The sequence below is a fragment of the Centropristis striata genome, chromosome 14, assembly GCF_030273125.1.
Source record: "Centropristis striata isolate RG_2023a ecotype Rhode Island chromosome 14, C.striata_1.0, whole genome shotgun sequence".
NCBI lineage: Eukaryota > Metazoa > Chordata > Actinopteri > Perciformes > Serranidae > Centropristis > Centropristis striata.
In genome coordinates, this window is record NC_081530.1 from 1756323 (window position 1) to 1774644 (window position 18322).

The window sequence follows — 18322 nt, forward strand, 5'->3', positions numbered from 1 at the left end:
TGCTTGACCACCTCAACTGATTTCCTCATGCCAGCAGCGCATGCTGCATCTTAGGAAGCAGCAAGATGTTTATTTAATAAGCCCTACAGCTCGTTCTCGCAGCCTCATTCCATGAGAGAAACACCTAACAGTCCTCTAATGAAACGCATCAACAGAGTCAAGGATACACAAGAGGCTCAGTTGCAATTCCAGAGGATCCGCTGCCACCAAAATAGCCACCCAGCCAGCCACCTCTCCTCTATTAATAACTTTGGAACAGCGACATCACAGCAAGGTTGATCCTAAATGCGCCTTTAGGATGAGTGTGTGTGTATGTGTGTTGCTGATTTGCATCCAGTCACGGATCGTGGAGGGTGGGCGGTGGAGTGGGGGCAAAGCCTGCTGCATTTTGCATGTCTTCAGCAGTACAGATGGGAGACTTACCCTTTACTGAGGCGGCCAGTAGCCCCATATATAAGAACAGCACCCGGCTCCAATGGTGCGCCTGCACTCCCGCCTTCATTAGAGCAAAAATCCGTATTCCGTCCCCTTTCCTGCATGCGCATTCCGGTCTCCTCACAAGTCCTGCGTCCCGGCTTGAAGCGGCAGTCATGGCAGGGGGCTTTTTTTCCTCTGGTGGTGGCAGGCACAGATACTTCTCAGATGGTCAAAAAAGGGAGATTCACTCGGTGTCGGCGCTGAGAAAAATCCCAATGCATGGAGGAGGCTCGGATCTCGCAGCTGGACTGAACCATGTCATGCGGGGACCGAGGGGTTCAGAGTCTCTGTCTGAGAAGATAGATTTCACACCTAAAGGGGGGAGGAAAGGAGGGGAAGGCAAACCAAAGGGGGTGATTCAAGTGGTCACTGATCTACCCCGAAAAAAATCACGAAAATCCCTCGTCCGCTCCACATATGTGATATCACCAGACACACGTCCAAAACCAGGAGATCCCTCCTTCAGTTTGTCCCGCAGCACTTATTATTAGTCCTTCTCTTTATTTTATCTCCATTTATAAACATTTGCCGTGCCGATAATCCACGTTGAAACTCGTCATGAGACCAGATTCAGACCAACGGATGATGGAGAGCCACAGAGGTTATCCGGATCCAGGAAAAAAAATCGCCTCGTTTTTTTCAGAAGTTCTCGACCAACGTTAGAGTTGTAGCCAGTGATCTGACTATATAGAAGAATATGCAGTATGTATGTATTCCCAGTATCGCAGCGCTTGGCCACAGCGTCGTCTCGGGTCTGTGCGACGCCAAGAATCAGACTGCAGACCTGCTCCTTCTCTGCGCGTCTCTCTCTCTCTTTCTCTCTCCCTCTCTCTCTCTCTTTCTTTCTCTCTCGCTCTCTCTCTCTCCCTCTCTCTCTATCCTCTCCAGCCATATCATATGCCCACATTTTGAGATATATTTGAGATGTATTTAACTTACTCCATTCACCTGTGATTAAGATGAAGTCATCAGTGATAATAATCCAGTGTTTAGAAAATAAAACATATATTTCTATTATTTTTTACTATCCTTCTATGGTGATGAGGTTGTTACAATGATGCAAAAATATTATTATTATAAATAATATAATAATAACAATGATATTGATAATTAAGATTAAAATTAGCTAGTTAAAAAATTAAAATAATACAGTTTGAAAAAATAAAAAATATGTTTCTACTATTTTCTAATATTATTCTATGGTGATAAAAAATGATATAAAAATACAATTATTATTATTATTAATAATAATAATAATAATAATAATAATAATAATAATAATAAAGATTAAGCTTAACCTATCAGTCAAAACGATAATAATCCAGTTTTTAAAAAAGAAAAAAAATATGGTGATATATTGTTATAATATAATATAATATAATATATATAATAATAATAATAATATAATTAATTAACTAATAGTAACAAATAATACAAACAATAATAATAATAATAATAATAATAATAATAATAATAATAATAATAGGCCTAATAATAATAATTATTATTATATACGACGTATTAAGTCCACCTTGTTCCAATTTGTTATGGTAAGATTTAGGGGTCCACAGCGAGGCCATTGTCTCCATCCATTAAGACCAATCATGGGATTGCCCGGCAGTTTAACATAGATGTCCACTTCCTGCTCACTAAACGTGAAATTGATGCTTAACAGGCTGGAACCCTCGACAGTAAATTTGAATGTCATTTCCACTTTTGCATATGACCGGTGTAATTAGTTTTCCGCAATGCGCCTTGCGTAGAAACAGTGGAGGATAATGAAATGCGCGTTGGCCTTCAACCCTACATATAAGATGGGGATCATAAATAGTCTTCCCGCAACATTAAATTAAACTTTGCCAACAGTGGACTGCTCCTGCCCCCCTGGTCAGGTTGTTCTGGGACACAGGTCCAACTTCTACATGCACCAATGGGAGTTACTGAATGATGAATAAATCATGGTATAATGTGTTATACTCTACTAAAACACTATAACAGAAAATAACTGGAGAGATACACTTGAACTGGACTGATCCATCCTTGAATCACCATTCCAAACGGTCCAAATATTAGAACACCCTTGTTTTCTTCAGTTTATTGTTCATTTTAATTCAATTTAAGAGCTGATATTTAGCCATTTTCCATGGTTTTCTTGATAATGATATTGGTTATTATCAAGAAAACCTTGAAAACGGCTAGATATGAGCTCTTAAATTATACTCTTATGAGCTATTTTTGTTGTTATCATTATATTTGTCCAAACAAATGTACCTTTAGTTGTATCAGACATTAACTGCAGGTAAAGTATAGAAACAGTTCTCATACAGTTGCATCATTTTGGTTTTCAGTGTGGCATCATCTAACTTGATATGGTAGGTTGCTCAATATTATAATATAAACGGTTGCCATGACAAATAGGTACACCAGATAATGTTTTCTTTCAAACAGCTATTTCAAAAATAAACAATAAACAATGTTAGAGACCGAAAATGTTTTAGGTTTCAACATATCTTTATTACAATGGCACATTTTATTTTATAGATGAGGCTGACTGGTGATATAAACTGTTAATCAGTGTCAGCTAGCTACAGAGTTGTGAGAGAACAGATTATATCTGGCTAACATTAGCTTACGTTAGCTAACTGGACTGATCTCTCCTTGAATCATCATTCCATCATTGTTCAGTGAATAAATTTATGTAATTTGTGGAAAAAAAAAAAAAAAAAAAAAGAATGTTCAGACGTTATGTACCTCGTATTCTCTGCATTGATCATTGTATGTACCTCTTTTTCTTTTCATTATTCTTTTTATTTATTTTATTTTTTTACGACTATTTCTCCTGATTAGTTCTTTGTTTCATGAGATTTGTTTGTTTCTTGAAATTCCCTTTTTGTCTGACCTCATGATTGTAATGTTCCTTAATTATCAATAAAGTTTAAAAAAAAAAAAAAAAAAAAAAAAAAATCATCATTCCAACCGGTTGCCATGACAACAGCTTCAAAGTAAACAATACACGCTGTTAGCGACCGACAAGCTAACGGACAAACCCAGAGCAGTGAACCAACAAAATGATGCTACCGGAAGACGCTCGCAGGTCGCTGACTGCTAAACACTTCCCGGATGCCTTCGCGCCTTTTCCGCGCTCCACGTGGCTCCACCCGCACGCCCCGTATGACCACTTTGATCTGGTCTGCATACACATCTGGAGGAAAGCGGAAGAGACCAAGGAGCAGTTTGGCAGAGGTCAAAGTTCACCCGAGAGACAGCAGAAGAGAGTCTGCAGGGCTGCAGACTACAAATCAAGTCACCGGTAAGCTGGGAACCACTGACACACACATCCATTACCGGTACATGACTAACGGTAGTTAGTTACACCAGCTATTCTCAACCTGGCGGTCGGGACCCCAGTTCACCTATGGCTAAGCCCCGCCCCCTCCACTCACCTGGACAAACGGTCAACATCCGGTGACGGGCGCTATGGCAGCTGTGCCAGACAATTAATCACTTTTGGAGACAGAAAAATGAAATATCATCTGGAAGTCACCAAAAGGGCCTTCATTAACAGGTTAGAGGTTTTCACTCGTCATTTCACCCCACTGACACCGCTCATTCCGGTGTCGTGCCAAAAAGTGATTGCCTGCCAGAATCTGATTTCTATAGCAAAGGCATGTGGCTTCGAAAGTTTAACGTTTGTTGTTGCGTAATTATTACAACTGTGGCCAAAAGAAGTGTAGTTTGTAGCGAAATCAGACATGGCAACTACGTGATAGACACGTCTATTTCAGTTTTCACCTCGCAAAAACTGATTGAAGGCATAGTATAGTTACTGAGAGGTTATTTCAGCCTAAATATGACTTGATCTCATTCATGAGCTTCATAATGTAAACACTAGAGCTCACAGGACAGCTTGGAATCCCTTTAAAGCACCATTACAACACAAAATAGGCATTTTCACCTGCCAAAAATAGATTGAAGGCCAGATACAGTTATTCAAAGGTTATTTCTGCCTAAATATGACTTGATCTCATTCATGAACTTCATAATGTAGAGATCTGACCGCTCAACGGGCTGCCGTGCGCGCTCCCGCGGCCAGAAATCAGATTCTGGCAGGCAATCACTTTTTGGCACGACACCGGGTTACTGCTCCCATATTATTGGGCTATACCTTGTGTCAGAGTTGCATGTACCCCATGCACACCGTTTGACCATTTTAAACTTAAAATCTCAACAAAAAACACATAAAAACGACTGAAAACGGACTAACTCCAATGCATTTCTATGGATGTGGAAGCAGAGAATGTCCGAGTGTATTGAGTTAGCTATGCGCACTGTGATTGGCTCATCGCGTTTGGGGGTGTGGCTTAGCCATAGGTGAATTGGGGTGTTTTAGTCTTTTTGGTCACTTAATGTCTTTTATTGCTCATTGTGGGTTTTTTTTGTCATTTCGTGTCTTTTTTGGTCATTTTGTGTCTTTTTATGTCATTTTGTGTCTTTTTTTTGATCATTTTGTGGTCAATATGTGTCTTTTTTGGTAATTTTGTTTCTTCTTTTGGACATTTTGTGTCTTTTTTTGTCATTTTGTGTCTTTTTTGGTAATTTTGTTTCTTTTTTGGGTCATTTTGTGTCTTTTTTGGTCAATTTGTGTCTTTTCTTTGGTCATTTTGTGTCTGTTTTTGGTCATTTTGTGTCTTTTCTGCTCAATTTGTGTCTTTTTTGCTCAATTTGTGTCTTTTTTGACCATTTTGTGGTCCATTCGTGTCTTTTTTGGTAATTTTGTTTCCTTTTTTGGGTCATTTTGTTTCTTTTTTGGGTGATCTGAACTGTGCGTGTGAGATTGTGTTCAGTGAGTGGGGGTCATGGACAACATGCATGTTAAATTGGAGGTCGCGACTCAAAAAGGTTGAGAACTACTGAGTTACACCAGGGGTGGGCAACCTGCGGCTCCAGAGCCACGTGGGGCTCTTCAGGCCATCTGCAGTGGCTCCGTGGCTGTGACCAAAACATTTAACGAAAGAAAAGGTTTATTTGTTTACGTTTTAATTTTTATTTAACATTGATGTGGACCCAAAGCAATTTGTGTTCTTCAACTGTAAAAATGTGCAGCTTTTATATGGCATGCAAACATTTTTTTTTTGTTTTTTTTACTTTTTGGTCAACTTAAATGTGCATCATAGCTTACAAAAGTCTACAACATGCCACCTTAACCTCTAAATTTTGACAATTTCAAGTCTAGTTTTAAGTTTCCCCTAGGCTAGCTTTCGATTTCAAATCTCCTGAGATCAAGTGTCTCAAGTGTCAAGCAGCTCATTTGCAATTTGGTTCTCACTGCTTTATGACAAAATCATATTGATAAAAGCTAATTATGACCTATTTGTAAAGCTGGTAGGCTAGTTTAGATTTAGTAGGCTGTTTTATCGTCATTGTAAGATTTGAGATATGGTTTGCGGTTCCATTCCCACATTTTTTCCCGTTTTTGGCCAACAGTGGCTTTTTTGCACATAAAGGTTGCCGACCCCTGGCCTAAACCCAGGAAAGAAACACAGTTTTTTTTTGTAATGTACTGTAGGTAAAGTAATGTGACAATGACTGGGTCTTAAAATTAGTCTTATAAAATAATTTTCCGAGCAAGCTTATTGTAGTGTTTACACCTTTTACTATGGTGTATGCTGCTCTAATGCACAGTCATGGAAAAAAATATTAGACCACCCTTGTTTTCTTCAGTTTATTGTTCATTTTTATTTAATTTAAGAGCTGATATCTAGCCATTTTCCATGGTTTTCTTGATAATGATATTGGTTATTATCAAGAAAACCTTGGAAAATGGCTAGATATGAGCTCTTAAATTATACTCTTATGAGCTATTTTTGTTGTTATGATTATATTTGTCCAAACAAATGTACCTTTAGTTGTATCAGACATTAAAATGAACAAGAAATTGAAGAAAAAGGGTGGTCTAATCATTTCTTCCATGACTGCAGGTAAAGTATAGAAACGGTTCTCATACAGCTGCATCATTTTGGTTTTCAGTGTGGCATCATCTAACTTTAAATTCATAATATAAACGGTTGCCATGACAAATAGGTACACCAGATAATGTTTTCTTTCAAACAGCTATTTCAAAAATAAACAATAAACAATGTTAGAGACCGAAAAGCTAACGGGCAAACCCTGTGCGCATGAACATTAAAACGTAACTCTATTGATTAGGTTTCAACATATCGTTATTACAATGGCACATTTTATTTTATAGATTAGGTTGACTGGTGATATAAACTGTTAATCAGTGTCAGCTAGCTACAGAGTTGTGAGAGAACAGATTGTATCTGGCTAACATTAGCTTATGTTAGCTTACAGAGTTTCATGTTGTAGTAACAGGTAACTTTACACACACTTGTAATGGCAACACTGACAACGTTGAACACCTTTAATATTTAATACTTAAAATAAAACATTAAATGAACACATCCAAGTCAATCGAGTCATTATGTCTCAAGTCAAGAGTCTTTAACTTCAAGTCATTTACTTTCTGTCAAGCCTTGTTGCAAGTAAGTCCACACTGTTTTTTTTTAGCTAACGTTAACCAAAAGGGTTTAAAACAGTGTAAAGCAGCGGTCATCACGTGTCACAACCTAGCCGTTTCCAGAAAGGTAAAATGCCAACACTCATTCTGGCTCCTGTTGAATACGGTTGAATAAACTGATGGAAGGATGAATGAGAAGTTGAGCTCCATGACTAACCCTGGACTCAGAGTTGCAGTGTAGACCAGGCAGGCTGCTGTGTGGTCATAGACCTACTGTGTAATGTTAATGTAGTCCATCTGCTCCCCGGCCGCCCCGGAGCTTTCATGACGTCTCCGTTATCATAGCCGTACCGGGTCCCACCGGACCGTCTGTTCCGCATCGCGGCCCTACAGTCGACAGCATGGTGACTAAAGAGCTGTCTCATTAAAAAGTCATGGTTTTAAGCGGGTGCAGCACCACACATACAGGATCGAGCCATGAACCCAATGATACAAACTCTTTGAGGCAAAACACTGGGTTCAACTAAAAGTCCAGTCAAATGTGGCGATAAAACTATGTTACTCACACCGTATCAGCTGGTTAACCTATCAGCCTACACTGTAACAGATTGCTGTAAGAAAACAGCCAAATTATGACAGTAATATACTGTTTTCCCATTAAAAAGGTATTATCCTGTAGAAAACAATGCATTCTGGGCAATATTTGTAGGTATCTTGCCGTTTCCCATAAAATATATGATATATATACATATGATATTTTCTAAGTCTCTTCTTGTCATCATTCATCATTTTATGGCTGTATATAAACTTAATTCAGTATATGGTATATTAAAATTAATGAGGTTACAGTGAAGACAGCGCTTAATTCGTAGTAATTGGCTTTCAGACAGTAATAGGCTCTATTTACAAAAAATGACTGCATTGTATAGTGCAACAATATTGCAACTAGCTTCAGCACTATACTGTGTTTTTCTAAAAAAAATCAATGAAATACAGGATTTTACTGTAATTCAGTATGTGGTTTTATCACAGTACAATACTGTAAAGTAGATAACAGTAGAGGAACTGTAGAATTAACAGTAGAATGCTGGAAACCCTGCTGCCAGTATTTTACTGTTAATTTACAAGACAATTCTTTACAGTGTATGTTGTTCATAGGGTGATGGATCAACCAGTTAGATTAGAATGTTTTTCTCTACCAAAAATGTTTATTTCTTCAATGGGTGTATTTTTAAAGTGTGATGTAAAAAGCAGAAAACTCTTCCAATCCCTCAAATTGAACCTGCTTCTGCATGCTCATGATACCAGCGACCTTTTCTTTATACTACATGATCACCACAGCGATCCGATTTCAAAATAAATGTCACTTGCTTAAACTCCAGAAACTTACACCGGAGATAAGAAATGATCTGACACAGTATCAGACATTTAACTTTCTTTATAAAAAAGATTGCATGAGCAAGTTAACCTTGTAGCGGCTGCAATTTTAGATGGTCTGTTATGTATTTAAAGTGTGTTAACCCCACCACACTCCCGTCTGTGCCTCTCTCCCGCTCCGCTGTAGAGCTGAGAAGCAGCAGGAAGAGACAGATGATTTGGGTCTGAGCACACGATGTAAGGAGGACAAGCAGCAATACCCCTTTGCCTTCACCCTTCCCTGCCCTTATCCCTCGAGGCGCAGACATCCCCATGTTACCAAGCCTGCTCCAGTACTGACCCCTGTGAGGGAAGGAGAGATGAAACTAAATGAGGAGGGGGCAAAGGGGAAAAGAAACTCGGTGAGCATGATGATCGTGGAGGCTAAAGTTGTTCTCTGTGTTGATTTAATGTAGCCTAGTTAGCTTCTACTCTTTTTACCAAAATTATAACAATATTATTCATTCTGTTTCATTATAAACCTGTGCCCGGTTGCATGAAACCACATCAACTAAGGTTGCTTTTAAAATTGATCTAAGGGGACTTTAGAGCAAAAACAAAAAATCATTTCAAGGATTTCCTTTGGGTGCTGTAAAGGAAAACCCTTTGATCTGTAAGTGCTTGCCCTCAGCTACTCAAGTATTCCCCCATGCACCACTAGAAGGCCTTTAGTTACCCTTTCCCTCAGAAAATGTGAAGGGACCCGTACCGGTCCCTTAAAAATTAAATAATGTTTGGAGCATATGACAATGGCTAAATTTATGGTGACCGAAGCAGAGGAGGAGATACCAAGATGTAATATTCGAGACCAGTAAAACCATACACTGTATATAAAGATGGACAACATGACAGCTGCCCACAAGTGAGGCCAAAACACCTCTATCGCCCCCTGGTGGATGGCTGCAGTATAGGTTATAAATCCCGCCTCCTCCATGTTAGTGGATGGGACATGAGCCAAACTTAAAAACTCAAAGCAGTCTGTCATATAAGGTAGATCTTATAATACTGATGTTTGTGAAAGTTTTAGCATTTTTCAACCAAGTTTGGTTTTAATTAGTTATTTGATTCTATAAAATGGGGGTGAAAAGTCATGATTGACTCCTGATTGGTCAGGCAGGTGTTTGGGAGGGAGTCCATTATTTATACAGTCCAGGTAAAAACCCACTGGGCACAATGGTTGACTTATAAGAGAGTATATATCTGTCTCTTATGTGACTTTAAAATCTCTTAATGTTACAAAAGTGGCTTTTTTAAAGCAGATTTAGCCCTGCTCCTGCAATGGCGGTGTGCTAACAGCTATTTAAGCTGTTATCAACATTGTGACCAAAGTTAGCCAAACGTTAGCATAACTCTGCCTCATATATAGATATTATCGTTTTTGACGATTTTTTAGCAATCTCCTTTCTTGCTGTTATTGTAATATTTTCAAACGTCTTCATTTCCTCATTACTACGTTTCACAGCAACATTTCTCACATTGAACTTGTCAGTTCTTGCCACATCTTTTGCTTATGTGAATTTGTGTATTTGTTCTGTCTGGGTTAAATGTACTTCCCATATTCTTTGAACAACAATCTCATCTTCTGTCTATTTTGTCTTTCGTTTGTTTGCGTATGCTCTTTATTGAGAAGCCAGCAAACACAGACAATAATGCTTTGAAAAAACATTAAAAGAAGAATGATGAAAAATGTGAAGTGTAACAATGGTAACTGGAGAGAAGGTGTGATTTATATGACAGTAACAACCGTAAAAGCCTTAGTTTCAACACTTAAGGTCAGGGAAGAACCTATTTTATGCAATGCTCCTAAATGAATCCATCAGTTTAGGGAAATATTTTGCCTAATGGACAAACTTAAGTTTGAAATTTCAGGTAGTTTATTCAACCGGGCATTGCTAACTAAGTGAAAGCTGTATTTTCTGTTGTTACCAATCCACTGTCATGTCAGGAGGAAGATACAGCAGATAAACAAAGGAGAGAGGGAAATTCCCTTAAGAAGATTTGTGTCCCCCAATCCAGCAGAAGAAGAGACAAACAGAGCTTTGCACCTCAACCTCAACCTCTGGCGACAAATCCTCTCTACTTTGCCACAGAGGATGAGGAAAATCCCCCACTTGTGTCTAAACTACCTCGGGATACATGTGAAAGTGAGGATGAGAGGAATATAAGCAGCAGCACCGACTACGACTCCAGCGATGACAGCGATTGTGTAGCTCTACGTAAGGTGCGAAGTTGCGGCACTGATAGCAGCGATGACGAATCAGAGAGTGAAAACAATGACTGCGTGAAAGTGGAAAATGAAATTCCACAGTCGTCTGATGAATTAAGTTGCGACAGCGAGCTGGATTCTCCGTCTTCTAGCACAAAGGACGACTTCCCTCCTCTATCTAGCATCAAGGCTGGCATTCTACCATGTCCCACAGAGCCTCCAGCCTCAGGGAAGATGCATAGCCAGTGGGAGATTCCCCTTTCATTCCACCCACATGACATCCCCACTGCCACGTTGGCAAGCGCCGTGGCCGCCCATGCGCAGGCTCCTGTCCAAGGCAAAGCAAAAGCACCTCGGGCAAACTTAAAAAACGCACCACCAGCAGCCCCAACGCAGCAGGAGGCTTATGACCTACTGGCTGACTTCCCTGCTCTCCAGCGCCCAGAGATACCTTTAGCATTGGGCGCATTGCGTGATGGGAAGACCAAAGGTGCAGAGGGGAAAAGAGGGCTTACTCACACACGAATCAAACGCCAAGAGAGCAGGGCTTCCCATCAGCGGAGGATGGAAAATGTGCCCCGTGAGGTCTCCCCCATCTGTGCAGGAGATCAGAAATCTGTGCTGGACCTTCAAACATTTGGCTCCACCGGCCAACGCAACTCTCCGACCATCAGCTGTGAGGAGCTGAGCGCCAACAACCAGCTGCCTCCTCAAGGTAATAAATCTGCCATGTGTTTCTTCCTAGCTCTGTCTCTCCTTCTATCAGTTGGTATAAATAATCCGCTTATAATTAATATAATTTTATGCCATTCCCAACACCTTCTGGAGCTCCAAATGCACACAAACATCACTGTCTGGGAACGTATTATTGATATTAATAACACCGTCCTACTCGGCTAATTAAAGGCAGCAGCACCTGTCCCAGGCAGAAATGCTGGCTCTCAGAAGTTGCTGAGTGTAAATTTTTCCAAAAGTCCAGCTCATTGAGGGTTTTTCTTTTTTTTTTTCCTCAGCCATTTTTAAAACTCATCTAATGAACCTCTTTTGTTTCTGCCACATAGCAGGCGGCTTAGCTTCACTCATTTGCTTTTTACATTTCAGAACCTACTTCTTTAACCCATAAGAACCCAGGCCCAAATATCCTTCAAGGAAAATTATGAGGGATATACATTAAAGACCAAGTGGACCACATAGAACACATTTATGATGTTTTTAAAAAAATACTACCCCTAAATGTCAAAGATCTGTGATGTGACATAAACGTTACATTGGGCGTTTATGGTATTTGTGTTCATAATATTTATTTTTTAAAATAAATAAACTAGACATTTTCTGCTTACAGAAACAACTTTTTTTTTCTTTGCATCTCCACAACATATCAAAATTGTGACATTAATAGTGCTGTTTAACAACAAATTATTTTTCAGATTTGTTTTTAAGTAACAATTTAATAATAAATAATTAAAAAAAACATTTGCCTTTTTGTTTGCATCTAATAAATATATACATATATCAAAATTGTGACAGGAAATATGGTCAGAAGAAGTGAAATGCAATACAGGACAAACTATTAATGGGTTAGAATTGTTAAATGGATTTAATCTTAGATTCTAGAAGATTTAAAGTGTTTGTTACAAGGGTGTCACCATGGGTTCTTATGGGTTAATCTAAGTTAGTCAAATCTGAACAACCTTATCACGAAGCGGGCAGCGCTCTGTGCCACCTGTAATCCCCCAACGAGCCCACCCACATACAAACACACACACACGTATGCAAATATTGCGTCTTTCTGTGTAGGTGTGAACATGCTATGAATCTGCTGCGGCGTTGCAGAGAAGTACTTCCTCCAGTCGAGTTGACTCAGTGGGAAAATGTTTTCATAATGAGGGGATTATTTTGCAGTGGCAAAGTGAATTACACGGTGGGCCTTCCACACTGCCTGTTGGTGCAGAACAGAACAGTGGACACAGATATGAATTAAGTCAACAGCAACTCAAGTTCACTGGCAACGTGTTTTTCACTGGTTGGAAGTATGGCTTGTACAGTACTTACAGTAATACACACTGACATACGGACTGTTTACGAACAAGAAAATCATCAATCAAAAACACTTTTTAAAACCATAACTACAGTGCATTATGTGGGCATTCATTGTGACTCACAGTAAAATGTATTTAAAATGTTATATGACTACACACATAATGTTGTGATGCACTATGGAAACATTATAGATGTGATTTATAATGGTATATACCTTAGTTCATTGAGTCTTATGGACGCTCTAAATGTGTTGTAATACAGGTTGACTGATGAAGCTTCGAATAAATTACACAACTCAACAATCAACTGTAGTTAAGACACACAGCCTATCTTACAATAGCCCACACAGTGTCCAGTAAGTGGAGTTCATATTGATGCATCTATAATAATGTGTGTGTCATCATCAATCATCACAATGCTTCCTTGCTGATAAATTCAAAAGAATGTATGCTGCATCAATAGTGATTATTATGTAAGATACAAAAATGTTAATAAAAAAGAAGAGAATTACAAGTACAGTTGTTTGTTTTAGGAATTCTCCGTGTGGTTTCTTAACAACTTGTATCCGACATCACTTATGATGCAGCATAGATTCTTTTAAATGTATGAAATGCATTAGTAAACACATACAGTAATAACTCATCTTGCTGCATGGAAAGCGTTACCAAAATTGTGTTAACTTCAGCATGTTTCCACGCTAGCGTAATTGAATATATATAAAAGTTTACAATTCCATTATATTTAGCTCCGTTTGAATCCCCCCGTGCTTCTTAACAGGTGCGTGGCTGCACCTGAAGCCAGCTCTGCTCTGCTCAATAAATGTGCATATGTGACACATAGCGCTGGCTCTCCTCCAGCAGTTTGCAGTCGGTGCTGATATGATAGAATACGCTCTCTGATAGCATAGCCCTGTTGATACAATAGCAATTTGTCGATCCCCCGAGGAGGGGACTATACTGCCGAATATTTCCTTTGCAACATAAAATAACACACTTCTATTAAGCTTACCATCTGCATCACACTTAACATGACACAGGCCAGACGAGACGGCGTGCATGTGAAATGGGTATACTGCTAATCCTTCCCCCCTCGCTGTGCATATTGCAGTTGCAGGTACAGATGGCGTGGATGTTAATGCCAGGTCCTGGGCTAGCGCTGCCAAGGCGGGCATGAAGCAAGCAGCTGCCCCTCAGGAGAAAGCCAGACCTTGTACCTTTCAGCAGATAGTTACCATTAAGAGAGCCAAAGGTAAGTTTATACCTTGGCACCTTTAGCCCTTGTGTGGTGATGTGTTGCGGGTTGTGTGTGTATGTAGGGGAGATTAGTATTATGTTTCACAGTGGGCCACATGAAGAATTCATCACGATCATCACCGGTTGGGCGCATTTATTTTGCAACAGCTAAGCTAATGGCTTCAGCGTGTCCTCTTGCCCTTTATGCACTGTGCTTCAAAGGTTCTGTGTGTAGCATTTTCAAACATCAATATATCATTGTCAAATTAATTGTGATATTTTGGTGTATTTACCGCATGCAAATGAGGCGCCGGTTGAGATGATTGGTGGTCTCCATGTCACACCAGTGGTATTGTTAGTATTTGTGACATCAATTAATCTGTGCCTTTTATCAAGCTCAACACCAAACACTGACAGATCTCTGGCACCGTTTGGTCTGATATTGATATGAATAATGAAGTGGCATTTTAACAACAAAGACAAGTAATTAAAGTTTTAAAACAGAAATGTAGGGAAGGGGTTATATTTATACTATCCTGATATCATATTCTCCACAAATTCTACTGCATTTCATAAGATGTTGCAAGTGGAACATGACTTCACCCAGCGGTTCCCATACCCATGTTCTTATTTGAGATTTGAAAATGTTCAATCTTTGCTTTCAAGCCTCGTCACTCATCAAATGTGGCCTGACAGCACAGAGATTGTAAATGACTCTAGACACGTATATATTTGTACACTCAGCCTGTCAAATTATGTTTTGCCTGATCAAGTTTGCAAATCTGAGTGTGCCATCACCTAAATTTAATGATCCTGTCAGTTGCTTCTCTGATATTGCATGTTTATAGAAATAGTGGAAATTGGGAGGGGAGCATGCCGTGCAGCTTACACGGCTGTTTCTGTGTGGATTCTGATTTGTGGCAGGCATGTTTGAATGCGTTGTGCTAAAAGAGAAATTGACAAGCTGTTTAGACGTTGCAGTGATGTAACCGCTGTGGAAGTTAGTGCATTTGAAAAATAGACAGTTCTTATTGCTTTAGATAAATGTGTGTAAATGCCAATGAGTGTTGGAGTGAAAATCTTCTGAACCGCGATGGCTAGCTATCAACTAGCGACTCAAGTTGTTATTATCCAACGTAATAAATGTGCACAGGGCAATCTCACCTTCTGAGCCTCAGTTGGCAGCCTACAAATGGACTGGATTGTCTTATTTCATAGTTAGTGGGTTTATAGGCACTCTAGATATCCAAATGTATGTGCACAAGCACTGAAAAAAAGTGAGTTTTTAATAATATGTGCCCTATAACTACAGTCATGGAAAAAATTATCAGACCACCCTTTTCTTCAATTTCCTGTTCATTTTAATGCCTGGTACAACTAAAACTACATTTGTTTGGACCAATATAATGATAACAACAAAAATAGCTCATAAGAGTTTAATTTAAGAGCTGATATCTAGACATTTTGCATGGTGAATAATATATATTAATAATATATAATAATATCAAGATAACCATGGAAAATGGCTAGATATCAACTCTTAAATTAAACTCTTATGAGATATTTTTGTTGTTATCATTATATTGGTCCAAACAAATGTACCTTTGGTCGTACCAGGCATTAAAATGAGCATTAAAGAGAAGAAAACAAGGGTGGTCTAATCATTTTTTCCATGACTGTACATTTAGCTGAAAATACATCTGTACTAGAGTAATATATCTGGGTACTTCTCCCACCGTTGCTTTATCCTTTTTATTGTATGATCCTTTCCTTCTTTCCCAGCCAGGTGTCCTGCTCCTCCCGACCTCCCCAACAAAGTGACTCCTCCCGATCAGGCTGCTCCTCCTCCTGTGTTTCATGGCCCTCGGCCTCGCAAGACACACCGCTTTGTCAGACCTGGTTTCACTCCTGCCCATCAGGTGTATATACACTTGAATATGCAGCATCACTTTTTCACTTTCACATTTTTTTTACCTCTTGTATCGATACATGTATTGAAACTGAGTAATTGTAATAGCTTCATCTATCTGGACTTTACGACTTCACAGATTATATGCATTTTTACCTCTCGCATTCGATACAAGTCCCCATTTCATTTGATGAGGCCTGCAACTGCAGTAGTTCCTTCATAATGGCTACATCTATCTGGATTTCAATAGCTTACTGATTACATGCATTTTAACAGGGCTCGCAGTTCAGATCTTAAAACAGGAATCAAGAGGGAGATTTGCTTTGAAGTAGATGTAACTTTGCAGTGACCCCCACCATCACAGCACTACTTATCCCGTATTACTGCTTCGTTACACACCATTCACAGCTGATCAGAGGCTCACTCGGATATCTTTTAAACCCAGCTCTCTGTCCAGCGAAGCTTTTGTTGCTACCCAGCTCTCCTTTATTATTTTAACTGTGTTTGAACCATAGAAACACTATAAAAAGACTTTCGTAGTGTTTGATATGACCATATATTCACAGAGAGTTCGGTAACACTTTCTATGAAGACTACATCTATAGTGCATTATGAGCGCATTCATAGTGAATTATAATGCTCATTATAATCAATCATAATGCATTATGACTGCACTCATAAACACATATAAAGCTTCATGATGCACTATATCAACAGTTATAAATATAGCTTATAGTGACTTATAAATCCAAGTGTCTTATGAGTGCTCTTGACTGGTTATAAACTACAGGCTGACTGATGAGGCTTATAATACATTACAACTACTCATACCCCTCTATACACACACCTCAACAATCAATTGTTATAAGGACTCATAGGATGCCATAAGTATAAATAAATGATCAATGTATGCTTTAAGCAAAGTGAGGTTCATATAGACGCATCTATAATGCAGTATAGCTAATCATGATTACTTAACGCCAACAATGAAACATCATGATCATCCTATGAGTCCTTATAACAATTGATTGTTGAGGTGTGTGTATAGAGGGGTATGAGTAGTTGTAATGTATTATAAGCCTCTGTGGTCAATATATCTCCTATCCTCTGTCTTTAGGCCAAACTACGCATGTGAAACACCTGCCGATGGAGCATCTCACTTCCAGCCTTCAAAACTACTCCGTCATCTTCCCAGCGCGTTGTTGACGGAGGACAAACTCTAATGAATGCTGTTTTTGTTCTTGAGAAATGAAGATTGCTGGTTCTGATTACTTTACCCAACACACAGCTGGCAGCCCTTGTGGTCTCTAGGATACAGGGGTAATAAGTTCGACACTTTGCAAAGTGGTACTTACAGGCATGTATTGAGCAGTATCTGACAGATTAGAGCACCTCCTCAGCCAATCACAATAAGCAGTCGGAAATGTGACTGAACTGTGTTTGGGTACATGTATTCAGCCATTCATTCAAAAAGACCGGTTGAACTCTTGGCATTTAATTTGTGATGTTAGTAAAAAACATCTTAACCCATAAGAACCCATAGTGACACAGGTGTAACAAACATTTTAAATCTTCTAGAATTTCCCATATACAGCTTTATGCTTAACATTAATTTATTAAATCCCTAAGCATGTTTTGTTCTTTAGCACCATGTATGTTTTCTCAAGTACACAAGTGTGTTTTTCAGTGTTCTACAGCTACAGTAGCTTATTGAGAAGGCGTCCAATGAGGCAGTGTTATTTATATTCATTTATTATTGGCTTATTATTATTATTTTGATACTTAAAAACAAATCTGAAAAATCATTTGTTGTTAAACAGCAGTATTGATGTCACAATTTTGACATAGTATGTGGTGGAGATGCAAAGAAAAAGGCAAATTTGTGTGTCTGTAAGCAGAAAATGTGCCTTCTTTATTCATTTTAAAATAAGAAATATAAACATAAATACCATAAATGCTCAATGTAACATATACGTCACATTACAGATCTTTGACATTGAGGGGTAGAATAAAAAAAAACACATCATAAATGTGTTCTATGTGGTCCACTTGGTCCACTTTTTTTAGTCATTTTGTATCTTTTTTTTTTGTCATTTTGTGTCTTTTTTTTGTCATTTTGTGTCTTTTTTTTTGTCATTTTGTGTCTTTTTTTTGTCATTTTGTGTCTTTTTTGGGGGTCATTTTGTGCCTTTTTTGATCATTTTGTGTCTTTTTGTGGTCAATTTGATTCTTTTTTTGGGTAATTTTGTGTCTTTTCTGACAAATCCCAAAGTATCAAGTTATTACTTTCCAAGGAGTCTCTGGCTTGAAGCTGACTGTTACACACTTTATTTATTATTGGCTTATTATTATTTTGATACTTAAAAACAAATCTGAAAAATCATTTGTTGTTAAACAGCAGTATTGATGTCACACTTTTGACATATGTGGTGGAGATGCAAAGAAAAAGGCAAATTTGTGTGTCTGTAAGCAGAAAATGTGTCTACTTTATTCATTTTAAAATAAGAAATAGAAACATAAAT

At 38.6% G+C, this 18322-nt stretch overlaps 2 protein-coding genes across 2 annotated transcripts in view; one reads left to right on the forward strand and one right to left on the reverse strand.

Annotated features, from left to right (window-relative positions):
- The window catches only part of csmd2 (CUB and Sushi multiple domains 2), a 358175-nt gene extending 356893 nt beyond the window's left edge, over positions 1–1282 (reverse strand). Inside the window, exon 1 of the mRNA XM_059350192.1 lies at positions 424–1282. Within this exon, the coding sequence (XP_059206175.1) occupies positions 424–592 (169 nt within the window). The 5' untranslated portion in view covers positions 593–1282. The remainder of the gene's footprint in view (positions 1–423) is intronic.
- Positions 1283–3479: 2197 nt separating this feature from the next.
- Positions 3480–17812, forward strand: LOC131985126 (uncharacterized). The gene is made up of 6 exons (XM_059350173.1): positions 3480–3787; positions 8562–8775; positions 10359–11334; positions 13767–13907; positions 15674–15810; positions 16918–17812. The coding sequence occupies exons 1-6, from the start codon at positions 3546–3548 to the stop codon at positions 16933–16935; spliced, it is 1728 nt and encodes a 575-aa protein (XP_059206156.1). The 5' UTR covers positions 3480–3545; the 3' UTR covers positions 16936–17812.
- Positions 17813–18322: the final 510 nt, after the last annotated feature.

Excerpts from the sequence above, each read along its gene's own strand:
- LOC131985126 (XM_059350173.1), top strand. The coding sequence starts at position 3,546 with ATGATGCTACCGGAAGACGCTCGCAGGTCGCTGACTGCTAAACACTTC. Across the intron at positions 11,335-13,766 it reads CAACCAGCTGCCTCCTCAAG|TTGCAGGTACAGATGGCGTG; the intron begins GTAATAAATCTG and ends TGCATATTGCAG. Across the intron at positions 13,908-15,673 it reads TACCATTAAGAGAGCCAAAG|CCAGGTGTCCTGCTCCTCCC; the intron begins GTAAGTTTATAC and ends CTTCTTTCCCAG.